This window comes from Felis catus, chromosome B2, assembly GCF_018350175.1.
Source record: "Felis catus isolate Fca126 chromosome B2, F.catus_Fca126_mat1.0, whole genome shotgun sequence".
Taxonomy (NCBI): domain Eukaryota; kingdom Metazoa; phylum Chordata; class Mammalia; order Carnivora; family Felidae; genus Felis; species Felis catus.
The window spans coordinates 54,453,371-54,472,352 of record NC_058372.1 but is presented as its reverse complement, the minus strand read 5'-3'; the positions used below and the strand labels follow the sequence as shown (position 1 = coordinate 54,472,352).

General features: G+C 39.2%; 1 protein-coding gene across 3 annotated transcripts in view; it reads right to left on the bottom strand.

The window, feature by feature from the left end:
* Nucleotides 1-2,729, bottom strand: part of PRIM2 (DNA primase subunit 2) — a 342,271-nt gene extending 339,542 nt beyond the window's left edge. For 2 of the 3 annotated variants that reach the window (XM_006931825.4, XM_045057691.1), the window contains exons 1-2: nucleotides 1,964-2,076; nucleotides 1,049-1,210 (exon numbers count right to left, since the gene is read on the bottom strand). In XM_006931825.4, coding sequence (XP_006931887.2) covers nucleotides 1,049-1,202 — 154 coding nt within the window. In that variant the 5' untranslated portion in view covers nucleotides 1,203-1,210; nucleotides 1,964-2,076. Of the gene's footprint in view, nucleotides 1-1,048; nucleotides 1,211-1,963; nucleotides 2,077-2,539 lie in introns of those variants that run through there. The other variant, XM_045057690.1, reaches the window with a different exon arrangement.
* Nucleotides 2,730-18,982: the final 16,253 nt, after the last annotated feature.

Below are 18,982 nucleotides of genomic sequence, written 5' to 3'. Positions count from 1 at the left end.
TGATATTACACTGTTAGCTTGCAAAAAAATGCCCTTGGTTATCCATTCTTCTCCGTTTGCTCTGAACTTGTCACTGTTCCCTCAGATAGAACATTCTCTCTTTTGCCTCCCAGCCTTAGTACAGTTTGTTATCTTGGACTGAAAAAACCTTTAACTACTTCTCTTTTCAGAAATTTCTACTCATCCTTCAAGGTCCAGATTACACTTCAACTTCTCTAAGAAGACTTACTTAATCAAACTAAGTCACCCCTGCTTCTGTTTTTTTTTTTTAATTTTTTTTTTCAACGTTTATTTATTTTTGGGACAGAGAGAGACAGAGCATGAACGGGGGAGGGGCAGAGAGAGAGGGAGACACAGAATCGGAAACAGGCTCCAGGCTCTGAGCCATCAGCCCAGAGCCGGACGCGGGGCTCGAACTCCCGGACCGCGAGATCGTGACCTGGCTGAAGTCTGGCTGAAGTCGGCCGCTTAACCGACTGCGCCACCCAGGCGCCCCACCCCTGCTTCCGTTTTAAGAGCATTACTATTTGGGGCGCCTGGGTGGCTCAGTCGGTTAAGCATCCACCTTTGGCTCAGGTCATGATTTCATGGTTTGTGAGTTCAAGCCCCGCGTCCAGCTCTGTGCTGACAGCTTGGAGCGTGAAGCCCGCTTCGGATTCTGGGTCTCCTTCTCTCTGCCCCTCCCCCACTTGTGCTCCGTGTCTATCAAAAATAAATGTATAAAAAAATTTTTTTAATAAAAAAATAAGAGCATTACTATTTACCTCTAGTAAGGCACTTACAATACTAAATTATGATTATTATTTTGGATGCCTTTATGTGCGTACTAGAATACAGCTTCAACAAATATGAGAATTACATTATTCATCTGGAAATCCCCACCCCAGAATATAGTGGCACTCAATAAATATACACTGAACAGTAAATAGCAAACCCTCAATAAATATTTCGAGAATGAACTGAATGAAGGAAATTACCCTCATTCATTTCCACAAAGTATAAGTGAAGTTCTCAAGAATATATAAATTCTAATTCAAGTATCACTCACATTTAACTCTATCAATAGCCAAGCTTTCAAACTCAATCAAAGATATGTTTTCAGAAGGTGGCTCCAAGTAAAACTGAAGGCTATGAGGATAGCAAGCATTCCTTTGGTCACCTCCCAACCTCAGTCTTCTCCGATTTCCTCCAGAAAACTGCATCTCATTATCTTGGAAGGAAACATAAAAGGGTTAAAAGGATGGCAAATGGAGTTGAAAACAACAAACAACAAGTGCAAAAAACAACTCCACATACACAGCAAAAAACTGAAGGGCATGCATAAAATGTTAAAGTGGTCATCCCAAGGCAATACGTCTTTCTGGATTTTCCAGATTTTCTACAACACACCTGTAACAATTCTGTAGGGAAGGGGGGGTGTGCACGGCGAAACGCAGGTGGTGGTCATAACTTCCAGCAACATCAAAGTCAAAGTCAAGCGATATTGCCAGTTCACTATAGGTCTGTGTACCACCGTCCTTAGATCTCTACAGTCCCAAGAGTTAAGATGAGATTTTAAACCCGTTGCAATCGTAAATTCGGAAGAAAGCGCGGTAGATTCTGGCTTTCCAGAGAAGAGACTTAATGGTCCGGGTCCAATTCATCACTTCCTATATTATGACCCCGGAAAATAGAACACGTCTTTCTAGTCCAGTCCTTCCGAACCCCTTTTAGGAAACATCCTCAAACTCCTATAAAAACTAAGCCCCTCAATCCTACCTGAGCACTCCTCCGACGAAGCTGTTCTGTACTCAGCTCGCTGACACCTGCGTCTCTGCCTCAACCAACCAATACTCAATACACCCACCCCAGGATGTCATTCTTCTGTTCCCACGGCTCGCAAAGTGCTCTCCCTTCTTTCTCGACCTGCAAGCCTTAACACCAAAACTAATGTCCGTGGTAAAACCACAGGAGATCCTCTTACCTGCAACCACACCAAACACGATACGCAGAAACGCCGATAGGCGCTTTTGTCAGATGGCGGGAGAGTTCATATAGGGCCGGAAACGGAAGTGACTGGACCACAAAGCCCGCCCTTCGAACCTCCCGCCCACCCAGCGCGCGCCCTGCGCATGCTCAATGTGGCGCCCCTCGGTTCCTGAGGGTGTAATCCACGTTGTCCGCTTAAAGTTGTTTAGGACTGTTTGTGTCTCCAAATTAAAAGCTGCACGGCCTGTATGTGCAGTCGGTAGCTTTTTGACGATTGCAGTTGGGGAACTGGAAGGCTATCGGCAGAATTCCCAGACTCCCAAGAGTGTGGCGCTTTAATCCACAGGCTGGACTGTGGAGCTAGCGGAGGAAGGGAGGAATAGGCGTTTACGGAACTGCTCAGTACTAGAGGTTCTGTTCTTTTCTTCCTTAATCTTTCAGCGACCTTGAGTATTACCCCCGTTTTACAGATGAGAAAATAGAAGCTAAAAGATGAACGTTAGTTAGCCTATATATAGTACATATTTTGATTTTTCTATGGGACGTCAAGCCGAGTAAAAACAGATTGTACCTTCATTTCTTCCCCTTCCACGCCTCGCGCATAGTAAGCGCCCCGAAAAAAACTGGAATTAGAATGAGTGCACACACGCAGAAATAGCTCCGAGCCTACAGAAATTAGAAGAGATTCGACTCAGAGGGAAGAAGTAGGGGTCGAACAGAAGCGGTGAGTCAGCCACAACAGCTCTCCGACTGAGGTCTGTATGGTTTTCAAGAGCTGGAAATAAGCTTCACCTGTGGCCTGTAGGAGGCGTGTCTCACTAAAGTAGCCGAGGAAAGATCTAGTAAAGGTAATTATTGCAGGTGAAGAGCGCTTTGAAATGAAATGTTCAAGTTTCTAGAAATGCAAAATATATTGAAACGGTATCAGATTTCCATAGAACATACCTATCATGGACCAAAATGTGGCTAGCACTGACTTTGTATCAGGACACATTCTAAGTGATTTCCATATCAATTCATTTTATTCTCATAACCCTGTGACATAGGCTTATTATTAACCCATTTTACAGATAAGGAAACCGTAGAACAGGGAAAGAAGTTATCTCAAAGATGACAGAGCCACGTTCAAAGTGAGGGAGAATGTCCCCAAACACCACAGTGCTAACCAGCATACTGTACTAATTATGTGTTATGACAACAGTGCCTCACTTTAATGCTTTCCTGTCTGTATCAGACAACATAATTAACATCACCTGGTACAAAGAAGGTATCTGAAAGCATGAGAGCTGCCTGAAAAAATCTGGAGCACAGACGATAAGAACATTTATTTGAATGTCCATCTGATCTCTGGATAGGAAAGAAAGGTAAATAAATTACAAAGAAATCTAAAGATTTCACTGTAAAAATGTAAAATTGGGCATCTAAAAAAAATCAAAACTAGAGGGAAAGTTTACCGTAACTAATACCATCAAGATGCAAAGAGCTTGTGTAAATTAATTAGAAAAAATCCTGACACAAATTGAAAACTGGAAAAAGAACAGCAGCAAATAACTCATAGCCAATAAAATGTGAAAAAATGTTTGTTATTGAGAGCAAAGAAATTTTCCCCAAATTGGCAAGGATTTTACAATGGAAATACCCAGTGCTGAACAAAGTCCAGTACAATGAGCTCACATAGGAATCGATCTTGGTGCTAAAATTCTGGAGTACAATATAGTAATGTGTATTATGAGCCCGAAAAGAATTCATACAGTTTGACCAAATAATTTCAATTATATGAATCTATGCAGAAATGGACACAAAAATTTGTGTCCAAGTAACTTCATTACATCATTAGAAGAGTGAAAACCCAGAAAAAGGAATAAATGAGCAATGATATAGTTGTGTCATGGGACATTACACAACCATTCAAAATACATGTTTTTGAAGAATATTGACTCGGGAAAATGCTCAAGATACTACTCACAGCAGAATACATAAAACCACGTATGTCATATGAGCCCAATTTTGTAAAAACAAACAAACAAAAAAACAAAAACTGACAACAGTCATTTTTAAGTTACTTTTCCTAGTAAAATAAAACTGTAGAAATTTGGGGAACTGTCAAAAAGAAAACCCACCTATGATGTTGCTATCTACTTATGCCATCACCCAGGGACAGGCACTGTTAACATTTTGTTTCAAGCAATAAAATTTCATGGTTGGTGAGAATGAACAAAAGATAGTGGTACCATACCAGTATATTCTTCTGCAATGCTTCTGACTTCCAGAAGGAGGCTGCCCTCTGCAACTCCTTCTCCTTCCAAATGTACACCAATCCACAACCTCCCCTCCTCTTACGATCTGGGCAGATGGTATCCGCCGCAAATAGAATTTTAGGTGCAAGACAGCCACTCTGAGCTATACATAGTTTTTATTTAACTTTTCTTAGCTTTATCTTCAGTCCAGTCTAAAAAAAAATGGTCTACTGCAAAAATAACAATGCTTTACATTGATAGCAACTAAGCCACTGGCAGTGCAGTAGTATTTTTCTGGTATTTTTAAAGTTCTATTTTAATTATTCAAACACATCTTGGGGACACCTTGGTGGCTCAGTCAGTTGTGCATCCAACTTCAGCTCAGGTCATGATCTCCCGGTTTGTGAGTTTGAGCCCCGTGTTGGGCTCTGTGCTGATAGCTGGGAGCCTGGAACCTGCTTCAGATTCTGTGTCTCCCTCTCTCTATGCCCCTCCCCCACTTGTGCTCTGTCTCTCTCTGTCTCTCAAAAATGAATAAATGTAAAAAATTTTTTTAAAAATTCTATGTAAAAAAATTCTCCTTCAAGGAGTCAAATGCTGCCCTCCTCCATCCTATTGAGCCTTTGCTTCTGCCACCTGGGTTGCTCCTCATGTAAACCGCCATGCTCTTTGAAATTCCATACAGTATAATTCTTTCTCTAGTTATATCCCTATACCACAGAAGTTCTTAATCTTTTCAGAATGTGAACTACCGTATGATTTGATGAACACACTCCTCAAAGTACACTCCTTTGGTCACTACCTCACTGTAAAGAGTGTTTTCTGTATCCAGAGGCAACTGTAATATGCATCTACCTATCACAGCACCAATAATGGACAATAGTGTCATACATTTCAGTAGCCATATTTGGTAAATCACTGTAATCTCTTTCATGTATTTATTTTCATCAAAAAAATTAACACAATGCTCAGCCCTGGCAACCAAGATGCACATAAATTACAGACCTTGACCTCATAATCCATGGGAGGAAAAACACATATAAACCTATAACTTTTACTTCCATTAGACCATAAGCATCTCAAAAACAGGGACCAGTGCATCATTCATCTTTGTAACCCCTACAAATATCTATTATTTTGAATTGATGTAAAATATGAAAGATGCATGAAAAAACTGATGGGTTCAGCTTGCCATGCAACAGATGGTTTGAATCAAAGGTGGTTCAACATATAAAACTTTAAGTCCTCATCTGAAAACTACATACACATTCCTTCCAGAATGACTTGGGTCCCAAGTTTAGCCTATAGTAAGCACAGAGTACCATCTCTGATGAAAATTCCATGATCATCACTGCTAAATTCAGTGCCTGCCCTGGACATCACCCAGCTACAGGCAGACTGTCCCACAGAGGGGCATTCACTCTTAGATGACTCCACAGCTCCAAGAGTTATGTCCTGTAATGTGTCGTACTTACAACCAAGATTTTCGTTACCATGCTTAGCAAATCAAAATGAGTGCTCATTCTTCCCCTATGCAGGGTATGCTGCCCTAAAAACCAAAGGTCTGGTACATTTCTTTATCCAGTGATGACTCTATAAACTCTAGGTCCAGCCAGCTCTGCTTGCCAATGAAAGCAAAGACAGGAGGGATTTCCAGCAGGATAGCTGACCCATAAAATAATACAGTTAGCCAACACTGATCTCTCCACCCTTTTCATTTCACTGCCCACCTCTGGACATGGCAAAGAAAGAAACCTGAAGGAGCACTTTGTTTTTATCCCTTTGTTCCAGATTGCTTTTATTAGTCGAGCATCAAGTAGCAAGAGAAGTAGAGAAAAAGCATATTCCTTTTTTTAATGTTTATTTATTTATTTTGAGAGAGGAAAAAGAGAGTGCAAGTGCTGGAGGGGTGGGGAGAGAGAAAGAGAGAAAGAGAGAGAGAGCGAGCGAGAGAGAGAGAGAGAGAGAGAGAATCCCAAGCAGGTTCCACGCTGTCAGCACAGAGCCCAACATGGGGCTCAATCTCATGAACCTCAAGATCATTACCTGAGCCGAGATCAAGAGTCTGACGCTTAACCAACTGAGCCACCCAGGCTCCCCAAGAAAAAGCATATTCTTAAAGGAAAGTACAGGGAGAAAAGATTACCCTTCCACGTATCAAACTTATGTGATTTGTTTTAGAAATACTAATTCAGTACCTACTAAGTGCCAGGCAATATTTTCTATGTCAGGGATACAAGAATGATGACACAGCCAAAAATCCCAGCCATCATAAACCTTATATTCTAGTGGAAAAGAGAGACAACAAAGAAGAGAAGAATACACATTACTATGTTAAATAATAACTGCTAAGCAGAAAAAAAAAAAGCAGAGTAGGAGGATATAAAGCATTTGGAAGAGGCATTGAAATTTTCAAAAGGGGGGCGCCTGGGTGGCGCAGTCGGTTAAGCATCCGACTTCAGCCAGGTCACGATCTCGCGGTCCGTGAGTTCGAGCCCCGCGTCAGGCTCTGGGCTGATGGCTCGGAGCCTGGAGCCTGTTTCCGATTCTGTGTCTCCCTCTCTCACTGCCCCTCCCCCGTTCATGCTCTGTCTCTCTCTGTCCCAAAAATAAATAAAAACGTTGAAAAAAAATTAAAAAAAAAAAAAAGAAATTTTCAAAAGGGTAGTCAGGAAAGACTAGCTAAGGATATGACCATAAGAAAATTAGGGATTTAGTTATGTGTATCTTTAGGAGAATAACATTTCAGGCAGATGGAAGGCATATTATAATTCCGTAGTATTTAAGACAATGTGATATTGGGACAGTAATAGACAAATCAACAATAGCAACAGAAAAAAAAAAACCCAGAAATGGACCTACACTTATGAAGAAACTTGGTATAGGACACATCCACTCTATGACTCAGAGAAAAGATGGATGATTCTAAATGGTCCTGTGACCACTGGCTATCTATATGGGGGAAATATATTTCTTACCTCTCGCTATAGACAAAAATCAATTCCAGATGGTTAAATGACTTACATGTGAAAGGAAAAACTTTAAGAATTTAGAGCAAATATATGGATGGTCTTAATATGGCAAAGATTTTCTTAAATAAGATATTATGAAAAAGCACAAGCCATTCTGGAGATGGACAGCGGTGATGGTTGCACAACAATGTGAATGAACTTAACGCCACTGAACTGTACACTAAAAATTGGTTAAAATGGTAAGTTTTGCACCACAATTTTCTTAAAAAGCACAAACCTAAAAGGGGAACATTGGTAATTTCAGCCACATTAAAATTAAGAGCTTAGGTTTAAGAAACACATAAAGATATATTTTTTTAAATCACCCACAAATTGGGAAAAGAAACTTGTCAGATATGATTAACACAGGATTAGTATCAGAATACAATCAATAGAAAAAAGATAAAAACACAATAGAAAAGAGGGGGAAGAACAACCCTGAACAGGTATTTCACAACAGAAGAAACATAAATGATCAATAAACATACAAAAATATGTTCAACCACATTAGCAATTGGGGAAGTGCAAGTTAAAACCACAGTGAAGTAATAATCTATATCCACTAGATGGGAAAACATTTTAAATCTGAAAATATCGAGTATTAACAAGGAACTCCTACTGTAGGTAGGAGTATTAATTGGTGCAACTACTTTAAGATTTAAAAAAAAATTTTTTTTAATGTTTATTTATTTTTGTGAGACAGAGAGAGAGAGAGAGAGAGCACAAGTGGGGGAAGGGCAGAGGGAGAGAGATGGACACACAGAGTCTGAAACAGACTCCAGGCTCCGAGCTGTCAGCACAGAGCCCAACATGGGGCTCGAACTTGGGATTGCTGAGATCATGACCTGAGCCAAATTCGGATGCTTAACCAACTGAGCCACCCAGGGGCCCCTTTTTAAGATTTTTTTTTTAAGTTTATTTATTTATTTATTATTTGAGAGACAGCACAAGTGGGGGAGGAGCAGAGAGAGAGAGGAAGAGGGAGAGAGAATCCCATGCAGGCTCTGCACCACCAAGGCAGAGCCTGACATAGGGCTCAAACCCACAAACATGAGATCGTGACCTGAGGTGAAACCAAGAGTCAGATGCTTAACCAACTAAGCCACACAGGTGCCCCTAATGCAACTACTTTTAAAAACAATTTGGCATCATCTGGCAAATCTAACCCTTTGTCTCAGTATATATAATAATTCTACTCTAAGTGTATTCTCTAGAGAGATTTTCATGCATAGACATCAAAAACCCTTAACAAGAATGTTCATAACAACATTAAGATATTAAAACACTGAAAACTATCCATCATCAGGAAAACGGGTGAATAAATTGTAGTCAATTCACAGAATGGAATAAAACAAACAAAGACGGCAGAAATGAATGAACTACATGTTTGCAACAACGTGGATGGAGCTAGAGAGTATAATGCTAAGTGAAATAAGCCAATCAAAGAAAGACAATACCACATGATTTCACTCATATGCAAAACTGAAGAAACGAAACAAAGGAAGAAAAAAAAAGGCAAACCAAGAAACAGTCTCTAACTATGGAGAACAAACTGATGGTTACCCAGAGGGAAGGCTGGGGGATGGGTGAAATAGGTGAAGGAGATTAAGAGCACACTTAGCATGATGAGTACTGAGTAATATATGGAAGTGTTGAATCACTACACTGTATACCTAAAACTAATATAACACTTTATGCTAAATATACTGGAATTAAAATTAAAAATTAAAGAAAGAAACATTAACACTAACTGAAAGAAATGAATGAACTACAATTAAAGTAAATACATCAACATGGGCAAATCTCAGAAATATGTTGAAGAAAAAGCAAGTCTAAGGAATATATATCTATGTACTAGATCTCTTCCATTCCGCCCTCACCCTACACTCCCGCCCTCTCCCATACTCTCTGATCCTGACTGGCATGGACCATATATCTTCCTGTGCCTTCTGCGTTCTGCTTCCAGAACTTTTTTTTTTTTTTTTAAGATTTATCTTTAAGTAATCTCTATGCCCAACATGGGGCTCGAACTCAGAACTCTGAGATCAAGACTTGTATGCTTCACCAACTGAGCCAGCCAGGTGCCCCTGCTTTCATAGCTTCAAAGGTTACTTTGGGAGCCCCAACAGGAGATGGGAAGGAGAGAAGAAAGTGAGATCAAAGTATTGATTCTGCTAGCTGCTTCCCTGCAGAGCTGCCTGTGTTCTCAACCTGTCCTTGCTCTTTCAAGGTGACCCTCACCCTGGGTCTGGAACAGTTCCCATCTCTACTTTTCAGGTCCACACACACCAAAACATCAACTTCAATTAAGCCCTACTTGGTTAGACTATCCCTTATGGTTCCCTACTCCCACATCTTTGTAAATAGTCTCTGCAAATTCTGTCTTTCAATTAGGCTATTTTGAGTGTGCCATCTGTCTCTTGTTGAATACAATTCAGCCTTTATATAAAAACTAAAAAAAATGGAATAATATATTGTTCAGGGATAGGGATACATACTGCAAGTGGAAAATTATCAAGAAAGCAGAGAGTGGGGCACCTGGCTGGTTCAGTTGGAAGAGCATGAGACTCTTGATCTCAGGGTCATGAGTCAGAGCCCCACATTAGATGTAAAGATTACTTAAATAAGTTTTTTAAAAACTAAAAAAGAAAAAATCCAAGAGAGTGATTCATACAAAATTCAAGATAGTGGTTAACTAAGTGGGGGAAAGGGGAGGATGCAGTGTGTGGGTACATGGACTTTGAAGGTTCTGGTCCTGTTCTAGTGATTATGCTCAATCAGGGGAACATGAATGTTCCTTTTATTATTCTTCTTTACTCCTATTTCCTCCCCCCTCCAACCCACATCTCATCCCCACTTCATATCCCTCCAAAACTCTTATGCCTTCTCCTTTCTCTCCCTATTAGACCCAAGACAGAGCTGACATTGTAATAGGGACTGAGAGTTCCAAGCATGGACTCATGGAGACTCAGTGTGAAGTCCCCAGCCACTTCCATCCATTCTCCTGGGACCGGGAGCTTATTCTTATGATACAGGTCCTCTTCCTTGTCTTCCTCATCTCTGAACGTCTCTGGTGTCAAGATCCATGTCTTTTTTCTTGAGAGTCACCACCTTCCCCTAAATTCTCACCTCCACTTGCCAGTGTCATTCACCTCTTGCTGTAATGACCTGGTAGAGGGAGGGAGTTGCCTGAGCCTCACATGAAGTTTGTCCCACTTGGGGCTTTTCATCAGCCCAGATACCTGGAAGTTGGATGCACTAGGCTGGCCCTCTCACTTGGGGTAACACAGTATGGAGCTCATCTCAGAATCCTGAATCTGGGACTGGGGCTGAAGAAGGAGACATGGGATAGGAACTATGTGGGGTTTAACCCAATACCTCTGCTTTGAGTTTATCCATATGGTGTGTGAGCGTGTGTAGGGGTGAATGAAGGGTGTGAAATGAATTTCATGAAAACATCCAGTAAAATTATCCACTCTTGATGCTGTTTATAAATACAGAAGACTAGGGGCGCCTGGGTGGCGCAGTCGGTTAAGCGTCCGACTTCAACCAGGTCACGATCTAGTGGTCCGTGAGTTTGAGCCCCGCGTCGGGCTCTGGGCTGATGGCTCAGAGCCTGGAGCCTGTTTCCGATTCTGTGTCTCCCTCTCTCTCTGCCCCTCGCCCGTTCATGCTCTGTCTCTCTCTGTCCCAAAAAAATAAATAAACGTTGGAAAAAAATTTTTTTTAAATAAATACAGAAGACTAATAATGAATACAGAGAAAGTCTGACCTTGGTTTAGCCATGGGGAAATAATTTCAGATACTAGTATTTATAAGCACTACTTATCATTTCTGGATAATTATCCTAACAATAACTTGAGGCATTTCATTACTCTGCATCAGATTACATTTGGGACAGAATTTATTTTATTACAGTATTAATTATTTATGCCAGCTCAGGATATCCAAAGAGTATAAGAAATACCTATTTTAAGTAAGCACACAACCCAATTTGGTCCCTAACAACTTAGTAGAATGTCCCTTATTGTTCTTTCCCTATTTAAATTTCAGCTGACTGGAATCCACTGAACTAGACCCATCTACTTAGAATCATCTTATTTGTGTTTAAAGGAATTTAGAGAAAGGGAACATAAGAATTTAAGTAATCAAAAAACTATCTTCAAGTACAAATTCGCTTTATGCTCTATAATTGATGGCATTTTTCAGTAATGTACTGTCCATATAACCTGCTAAAATAAATTAGTGAGTTCACATGAATTTAACTGGATCTTGGCAACATCAGTTTTTCTTTGCAGTGACACCACCCCAAATATTTGAATTTGTAATATGAGACCAGTATGAGCTCCTTTACACCATGAGCTCCTGTAGATCAAGCCAACTATCTCATTCACTCCTGCCTCTGCCACAGTTCCTGGCATAGCTGTCTGCTGAACTGAATTGAACTCTTCTGTATTTATCCTTAATTCCAGATGGGTCCTCTTACGCTTTATGATGTAATCCTTCACAGAAGATGTGTTTTCACTCTAGATTTTGGCTTTCCCACTAAAATTCCTGATGAAAATATTTTCTCTCAGTTGGCTGAGTTTTGGAAACTGAAGTAGGTGTAAATACAATCCCATTATGATGCCAAGATTTCATTCCAACTTGACTAACTGACTGATCATCATATCCAAAAGTTAACATTCTCAGCTAGATAATGATTTTAACATTCTAGAAAATGGAAATAAAAAAGTAAAAAAATAAATCCACTCTGACCAATCTAAACACTCCAGCATCGATGTTCAGGGTTATCCAAAGCATGGAGAAAAAGGACATTCCTACCACATGTGGAATCCCATCATCTGCATTTTCTTCTCTTGGAACAGTAAAACATAATCTGTCAGCCGAGGGCTCATGTGGTTAAAAACTTCATCCGTCTAGAAGGAACATGTTTTTTGCCTATGAAGTTAAATATTTTAGGATCAGTGGCCCAGAAGCAATGCAGTATATACTTGGGACTCCAACCTAGATGGGCTTCATACCTGCTGCTCTCTGTCCAGACCCCTCTACCCCACGAGACACCAGGCAATGGGCTCCCAACTCAAATGTCCGGTCTCTTTCACAGGGACAGTCTTCTTTCCTTCCAATTCAATACCACCCCCTCCCCCCAACCCACACAAATACCCCGCCACACAGGCAACTCTTAGAACCAAGGTCAGTCTTCCTCAGAGTATATTTATGAAGGAATGAGGTTGTTTTGTGCTTTTTCCAGTGGAGTGATAGGAACAGCTGTTTTCTTGGAAACTCTGTGTAATGATCTTTATTGTGGGAATTTTCTATGTAGAGTTAATGTGAGCATTTTTAGAGTTTGCTATGTAGAGTTAATCCAAGCATTTTTATATTATAAAAACATAATATTATTAACTCCAGACTTTTCCAATTATATCTGTTTCCTAATAATAATGCTATTGGCATTTGTGGAGCACATTATAGTTTTCCTTTTTTTCTAATTTTTTTTTAATTTTTTTAAAGTTTATTTATTTTTGAGAGAGACAGAGACAGAATGCGAGTGGGTTAGGGGCAGAGAGAGAGGGAGACACAGAAGCAGAAGCAGGCTCCAGGCTCTGAGCTGTCGGTACAGAGCCTGATGCGGGGCTCGAACTCACGAGCTGTGAGATCGTGACCTGAGCTGATGTCGGACGCTCAACTGACTGAGCCACGCAGGTGCCCCACACATTATAGTTTTCAAAGCACTTTTATTTGTATGATCTAACCCAGGATTTCTCAAACCAGTTGAATCTCTGGGGTTCCTTCATTCAACATAATTTCCATTTTTTCCTTCTATCTTCTATGATAAGCTTGAAAAGTTTAATAAAAAGCATATCCTGTGTCATCTGGAAGACGATGTTATTTCCAAATGGTGCTATATGACTTCAGTGCCAGCCACTGCATATGACACCAATCCCACTGGTGTCATACGATCGTCTGAAATGACATGGTTTGATTTGCTGTGCATTGCTAAACATGTCTATCTGCCTTTAGATTAACAAGTTCTAAAGTCAAAATGTCAATCATCATGCTGCATTGCCATTGTTCTTAATTCGGATTTTTTTCAACAGTTATACAGATAGAAGGAGCTTCTATCTTGCAGTCATAATTTGCATAATTTTCAATTGCAAGACATTCTCAAGAGTAAGACTTTGGTTTCTTAAAATATTTAATAGTCAACGTTTGATTTGATATTGTGAAAACAAACCAGAGTAAAAAAGAAAGTACTATTGAAAACACAATAGAGGTGAACTTAAACATGAAAAGGATTCATTGGAATCAAATAAGGTAAATGATGCTTTTGTTCACTAAACAAAGATTTCACAGCAGTTGGAATAGAATTTGCAGTAGGACAGCTGGATTTTCAGAGGGTTTATAATTCAAAAGATATTTAGAGGTTACAAAGAGCCTGCTCAGCCCATTCAGCCAGCGCTCAGTTGGTATTGCAAGTAAAAATGTTGCTCCGATTCTGCCTTTGAACGTACCAACTTGCAACAATGTACAAGCATTATAGATAAAAGTTAATATATATTTAAGGGTGTTCAGTCAGTGGCATTTTCAATTTTTTTTCTCTTGTGTTTTATAGTGAACAATTAACTTGATTGTTGCTCCAATCAATTGTAGTGGTTAAAAACAAACTCATTGTTTAAAATAAAATAACAACCAACTATGGTAATGACAGTGATTCAGATGATGAGTCACTATGTTCAAAATAAAAAATATCAAGTAAAACAGTGACTGAATTTTCCATTATTAACCCTCAAGTGTGCTTTTTAATTTCAGCAAACATCCAGCAAATTAAATACTGTCAAGTGGAATTGTATTAGCTTGCACGGCTCAGTCAGTTAAGCGTCTGACTTCGGCTCAGGTCATGATCTCATGGTTCACAAGTTTGAGCCCTGCATCAGGCTCTGTGCTGACAGCTCAGAGCCTGGAGTCTGCTTCAGGTTCTCGATCTCCCTCTCTCTGCTCCTTCCCAACTCACACTCTCTCTCTCTCAAGAATAAAATAAAATAAAATAAAATAAAATAAAATAAAATAAAATAAAATAAAATAAAGGAATTGTATCAGCTTTACAATTCTGAGCTTAATATATAAATGTACTTAGGTTTCATGTGGATTTCTTAGCTACATACACATAAATATTATGACGACAATTACAATGACATCAAAATGATATGTGTCAACTCTAGGAATCCTTGATAATTTTCTTCCCCTTAAAGACTTCTTTACGTTACTCAAATTTGAGAAATACTAGTCTAATCATGAAATAGATTAACAGTAAACTTTTTGATTTATAATGCTACTCAGGATAAATGCTACCCACAGTAACTTAAAACAGTTTTTGACAAATTTAGAAATTTAAAATCAATTTAAATTAAAAATTTTTTAATTTAAAAAATCAATTATTACTTTCTGTTTCAATAATTATTTTATTTGAATTGAAAATAATGGACTTTTATGATGGAATCAATTCCAGAAGGCACTGGCTTAGGGATAGAAGTACTAGCCCTTTGGAGTATTTATTTTGTGGGAGATAAACAGTGTTGTTATTAAAAAGCACTCTTCCAAATGCCTCATGGTTATTTATAACATCCATTAACCCTAATGGAGTTACAAAATGTTAAGGAAGAAAAATGTGTTTTAGTAGTTGTGTCTTTGAGAGATAAAGATAATACTTTCATTGCTAAGATATTTTATATATTTACCTCTTAGTTGTATGTGCATAACCAAGCAACAATTTTCATATCTCTGTTGGACACATAATTTTTAATGAACTATTTAAAATTCAACAGCTTCCTTAAAATCAATGAAACACATGGAAAAGTGCTAGAAAAAAAAATTGAAAGCCAAAAACATTTGCTTACAATTCAATGATGTACTTAATGGAGCACTTAAAGATTCAAGAGTTAAATAACCTGGATTGAAACTAGATGGATAGATAGGTAGATAGATAGATAAGATATAGAAAGAATAATGAAAATTATTTATATAAAATAAAAAATATATTAAATAAAAACAAATTCTACTTTTACATATATTCAAATGAAATTCTGTTTAAAAAAAAACTAAATAGCTAAAGTATTTAGCAGATATTCATGTTTAAGTGAGTTTTTTTTCCTAAAGAAGTTTGTATTCTCATCATAAAAGGTGCAGGTAAGGCCATGTTTCATATTTGATGTTTCAAATTTGGAAATGAAATCAGTTCAAATTTGGAAGCAAGAATCTTGTGACCCCTAAGGATTGGGACTGAAAGTCCTATCTTAAGTTTTGAACTTCTAGCCAAAACTGGGATTATGTTCTGAAGTATCTGTACTTAGGTGGGTACAATGGAAAAGACAAAGGAAAATAGAACCAGAATTGCATCAGGATTCAGTCTTAACTCATTCCTGACCTCAACACGCATATAATCAACAATCCACAAAATCTTGTTGTGAACTCCTTCTTGGTAGTGCCCATGTGCAGGAAATCAGGTTCTGACTGGCAGGCTTTCTCCACTTTATTCTTAAGATTAATCATTTCATCATCAGGTATGAGGTTTCTAGGGCTACTCCTCCCATTCTTAAGACTACCATGCCTGACAATAATCTGCATTCAGGGCCAACACGAATCTCACTTCAGGCAGCAGCCTTTAATGGAAGAGGAGGGAAGGGTAGTAAAACTTAGAAAAGGGATCTTAGCCACACCAGGAACTGAAGCCACGGCTATCCTGTGCTTAGGGTAGTCAGATATTACTTTTGTTTCTTTGCTACAAAGACCTTTCTGCAAAAAAAGACCTAAAATATCAGGTGTTTGAAACTACCTATTTTTCTGAAATCAGCTTCTCTCACACCAACATTAATAGTAAAATGGCAAAGATAACCAGGAACCCTCCTTCTCACCTTTTGATAAGAAGGACATCCTTTATTTTTTTTTTTATTTTTTAAGTTTATTTATTTATTTATTTTGAGAGAGAGAGAGAGAGAGAGCAAGCAGGGGAGGGACAGAGAGAAAGGAAGAGAGAGAATCCCAAGCAGGTTCCATGCTGTCAGCATGGAGTCCAACACAGGGCTCAAGCTCATGAACAGCAGGCTCATGACCTGTGTTGAAACCAAGAGTCAGACACTTCACCAACCAAGCCACCCAGGTGCCCCAAGAGGGACATCCTTTAAATCAAGATACTTTAATAAAGATTACTACCTTGCACAAGTTGAGGCAGAGATCAACCAGTAAAACTTATCTGTGTTGCAGCTGTTTCCCCCAGAGCAACTTTAGAAAGAAACTTTGCATCTCAGCATGATGATAGGACTATTGTGTCTAAAGGCAGAACCAGAACTATGCTAGTAGGGAAAATAGCAATACATGTTTAAATCAAGATTTATCCAGAAAAATTAATGTCTTTGAGGAATGTACTCATTTATTGTCAACCAATTAAGAAACCAATAACCTCATTATTCTTACCAGAGGGAAGATTGAACTCTTAAGTAGAAGATATACATGAACCCACACTTAAGGGACTACCCAGTCACCAGACCCAACACACACACACACACACACACACACACACACACACACACACACGACAGAACAGCAATGTACAGCCAGTTTAAACACACCCACCTCATCCACCTAGATCTGAAGCCCAGAGAGTCATTCTGATCTAAATCTTCTCTTATGCACAGGGACTGAAATTTCCCCAGGGAAGCTGAGGTTACTGCACCAAGATACATGAAGTATACCTGAGGTACATGTGGGAGTAAGGGGAGCACAGGGTGCTGGTGCAAATGTAAGCCACATCCAAAGTGGAGGAAGTATATGCAGGACTTGCCTCCTAATGCAAGTTGGCTAAAACTTTAACACTTGTCCCTCCTCTACTGTAAAGTGCTTTTTCAAAAAATGTATATTTATTTTGAGAGAGAGACATAGAGGTAGAGAGAGAGCATGAGCAGGGAAAATGGAGAGAGAGAGGGACACAGAATTCTAAGCAGGTTCTGCACTGTCAGCCCAGAGCCCGTTGCCAGGCTCAATTTCACTTTGTCAGATCATGACCTGAGCTGAAATCAAGAGTCAGACATTTGGGGCGCCTGGGTGGAGCAGTTGGTTAAGCGTCCGACTTCAGCCAGGTCACGATCTCGCGGTCCGTGAGTTCGAGCCCCGCATCAGGCCCTGGGCTGATGGCTCAGAGCCTGGAGCCTGTTTCCGATTCTGTGTCTCCCTCTCTCTCTGCCCCTCCCCCGTTCATGCTCTGTCTATCTCTGTCCCAAAAATAAATAAACGTTCAAAAAAAAGAAAATTAAAAAAAAAAAGGGTCGGACATTTAACTAACTGAGCCACCCAGGTGCCCCTCTACAGTCCTTTTGAAATCACCCTAACCCTTCACTAAAGGATTTCATATATAGATTTCACATATAGAAGACATGAATAGACACTTCTCTAAAGAAGACATCCAGATGGCCAACAGACACATGAAGAGATGCCCAACATCACTCATCATCAGGGAAGTACAAACTAAAACTTCAATGAGGTATCACCTCATTCAGTCAGAATAGCTAAAATTAACAACACAAGAAACAATGAGTGTCAGCGAGGATGCAGAGAAAGGGGAACCCTCTTACACTGTTGATGGGAATGCAAACTGATGCAGCCACTGTAGAAAACAGTATGGAGGTTCCTCAAAAAGTTAAAAATAGAACTACCCTACAATCCAGCAATTGCACTACTAGGTATTTACCCAAAGGACACAAAAATACTAATTCGTAGGGATACATGAACCCCGATGTTTATCTGGCATTATCAAATAGCCAAATTATGGAAAGAGCCCAAATTTCCATCGACTGATTAATAGATAAAGAAGATGTGGTAAATATATACAATGGAATATTACTTAGTCATCAAAAAGAATGAAATCTTGTCAATTGCAATGACATGGATGGAGCTTAGAGTATAATGCTAAGCGAAGTAAGTCAGAGAAAGACAAATACCACATGATTTTACTCATTTATGGAAATTAAGAAACAAAACAAATGAATAAAGAGGGGAAAAACAGAGGCAAACCAAGAAACAGTCTTAACTACAGAGAACTGATGGTTCCCAGAGGGGAGGTAGGTGACAGGATAGGTTAAATAGGTGATGGGGATTAAGGAATGCATTTGCTGTGAGAAGCACTGGGTGTTGAGAATGTTGAATCACTAAATTCTACACCTGAAACTAATACTACACTGTATGTTAACTAACTGGAATTTAAATAAACACTTAAAAAAAGAAAGAGAATTGGCAAGTGACAAATGGGGCATGGAAGAATAGGAGAGAGGAGGCAGCGGGAAGAATGTAGAATCAAAATGATTCAGATTTTGGTGTTGTTTTTTTTTTTTTTACTACACGTATGTTTTATTCCAAAATGCATTTTCTGTACATGATGTTAGGCTTGACTGTCATCTTACACAACTGAAAATAACGATAGCATTCACAATTTTTGTTGTTTAAAAAAATCAAATGCCTCTCAGAATCTGGAGGGAGAGAATGAAGGGGAATCCACTCCTTTACACAAAAACCCAATCTTCTAGCTGTTAAAATTTTGCTCTCCAGGGTGACATTTAACCCCTCTCACATCTGACTCTAGCCCCGCTTTCCAGGGTCAACTCCCCATGTGCCCTACATGAACCAGCATTCCTAAACCAGGTGTACATGTCCATTCCTCGTTTCTTCAGTGTTGCCATTCTGTTAGCATGGGGTACCATTCTGCAAATTGGTATTTTT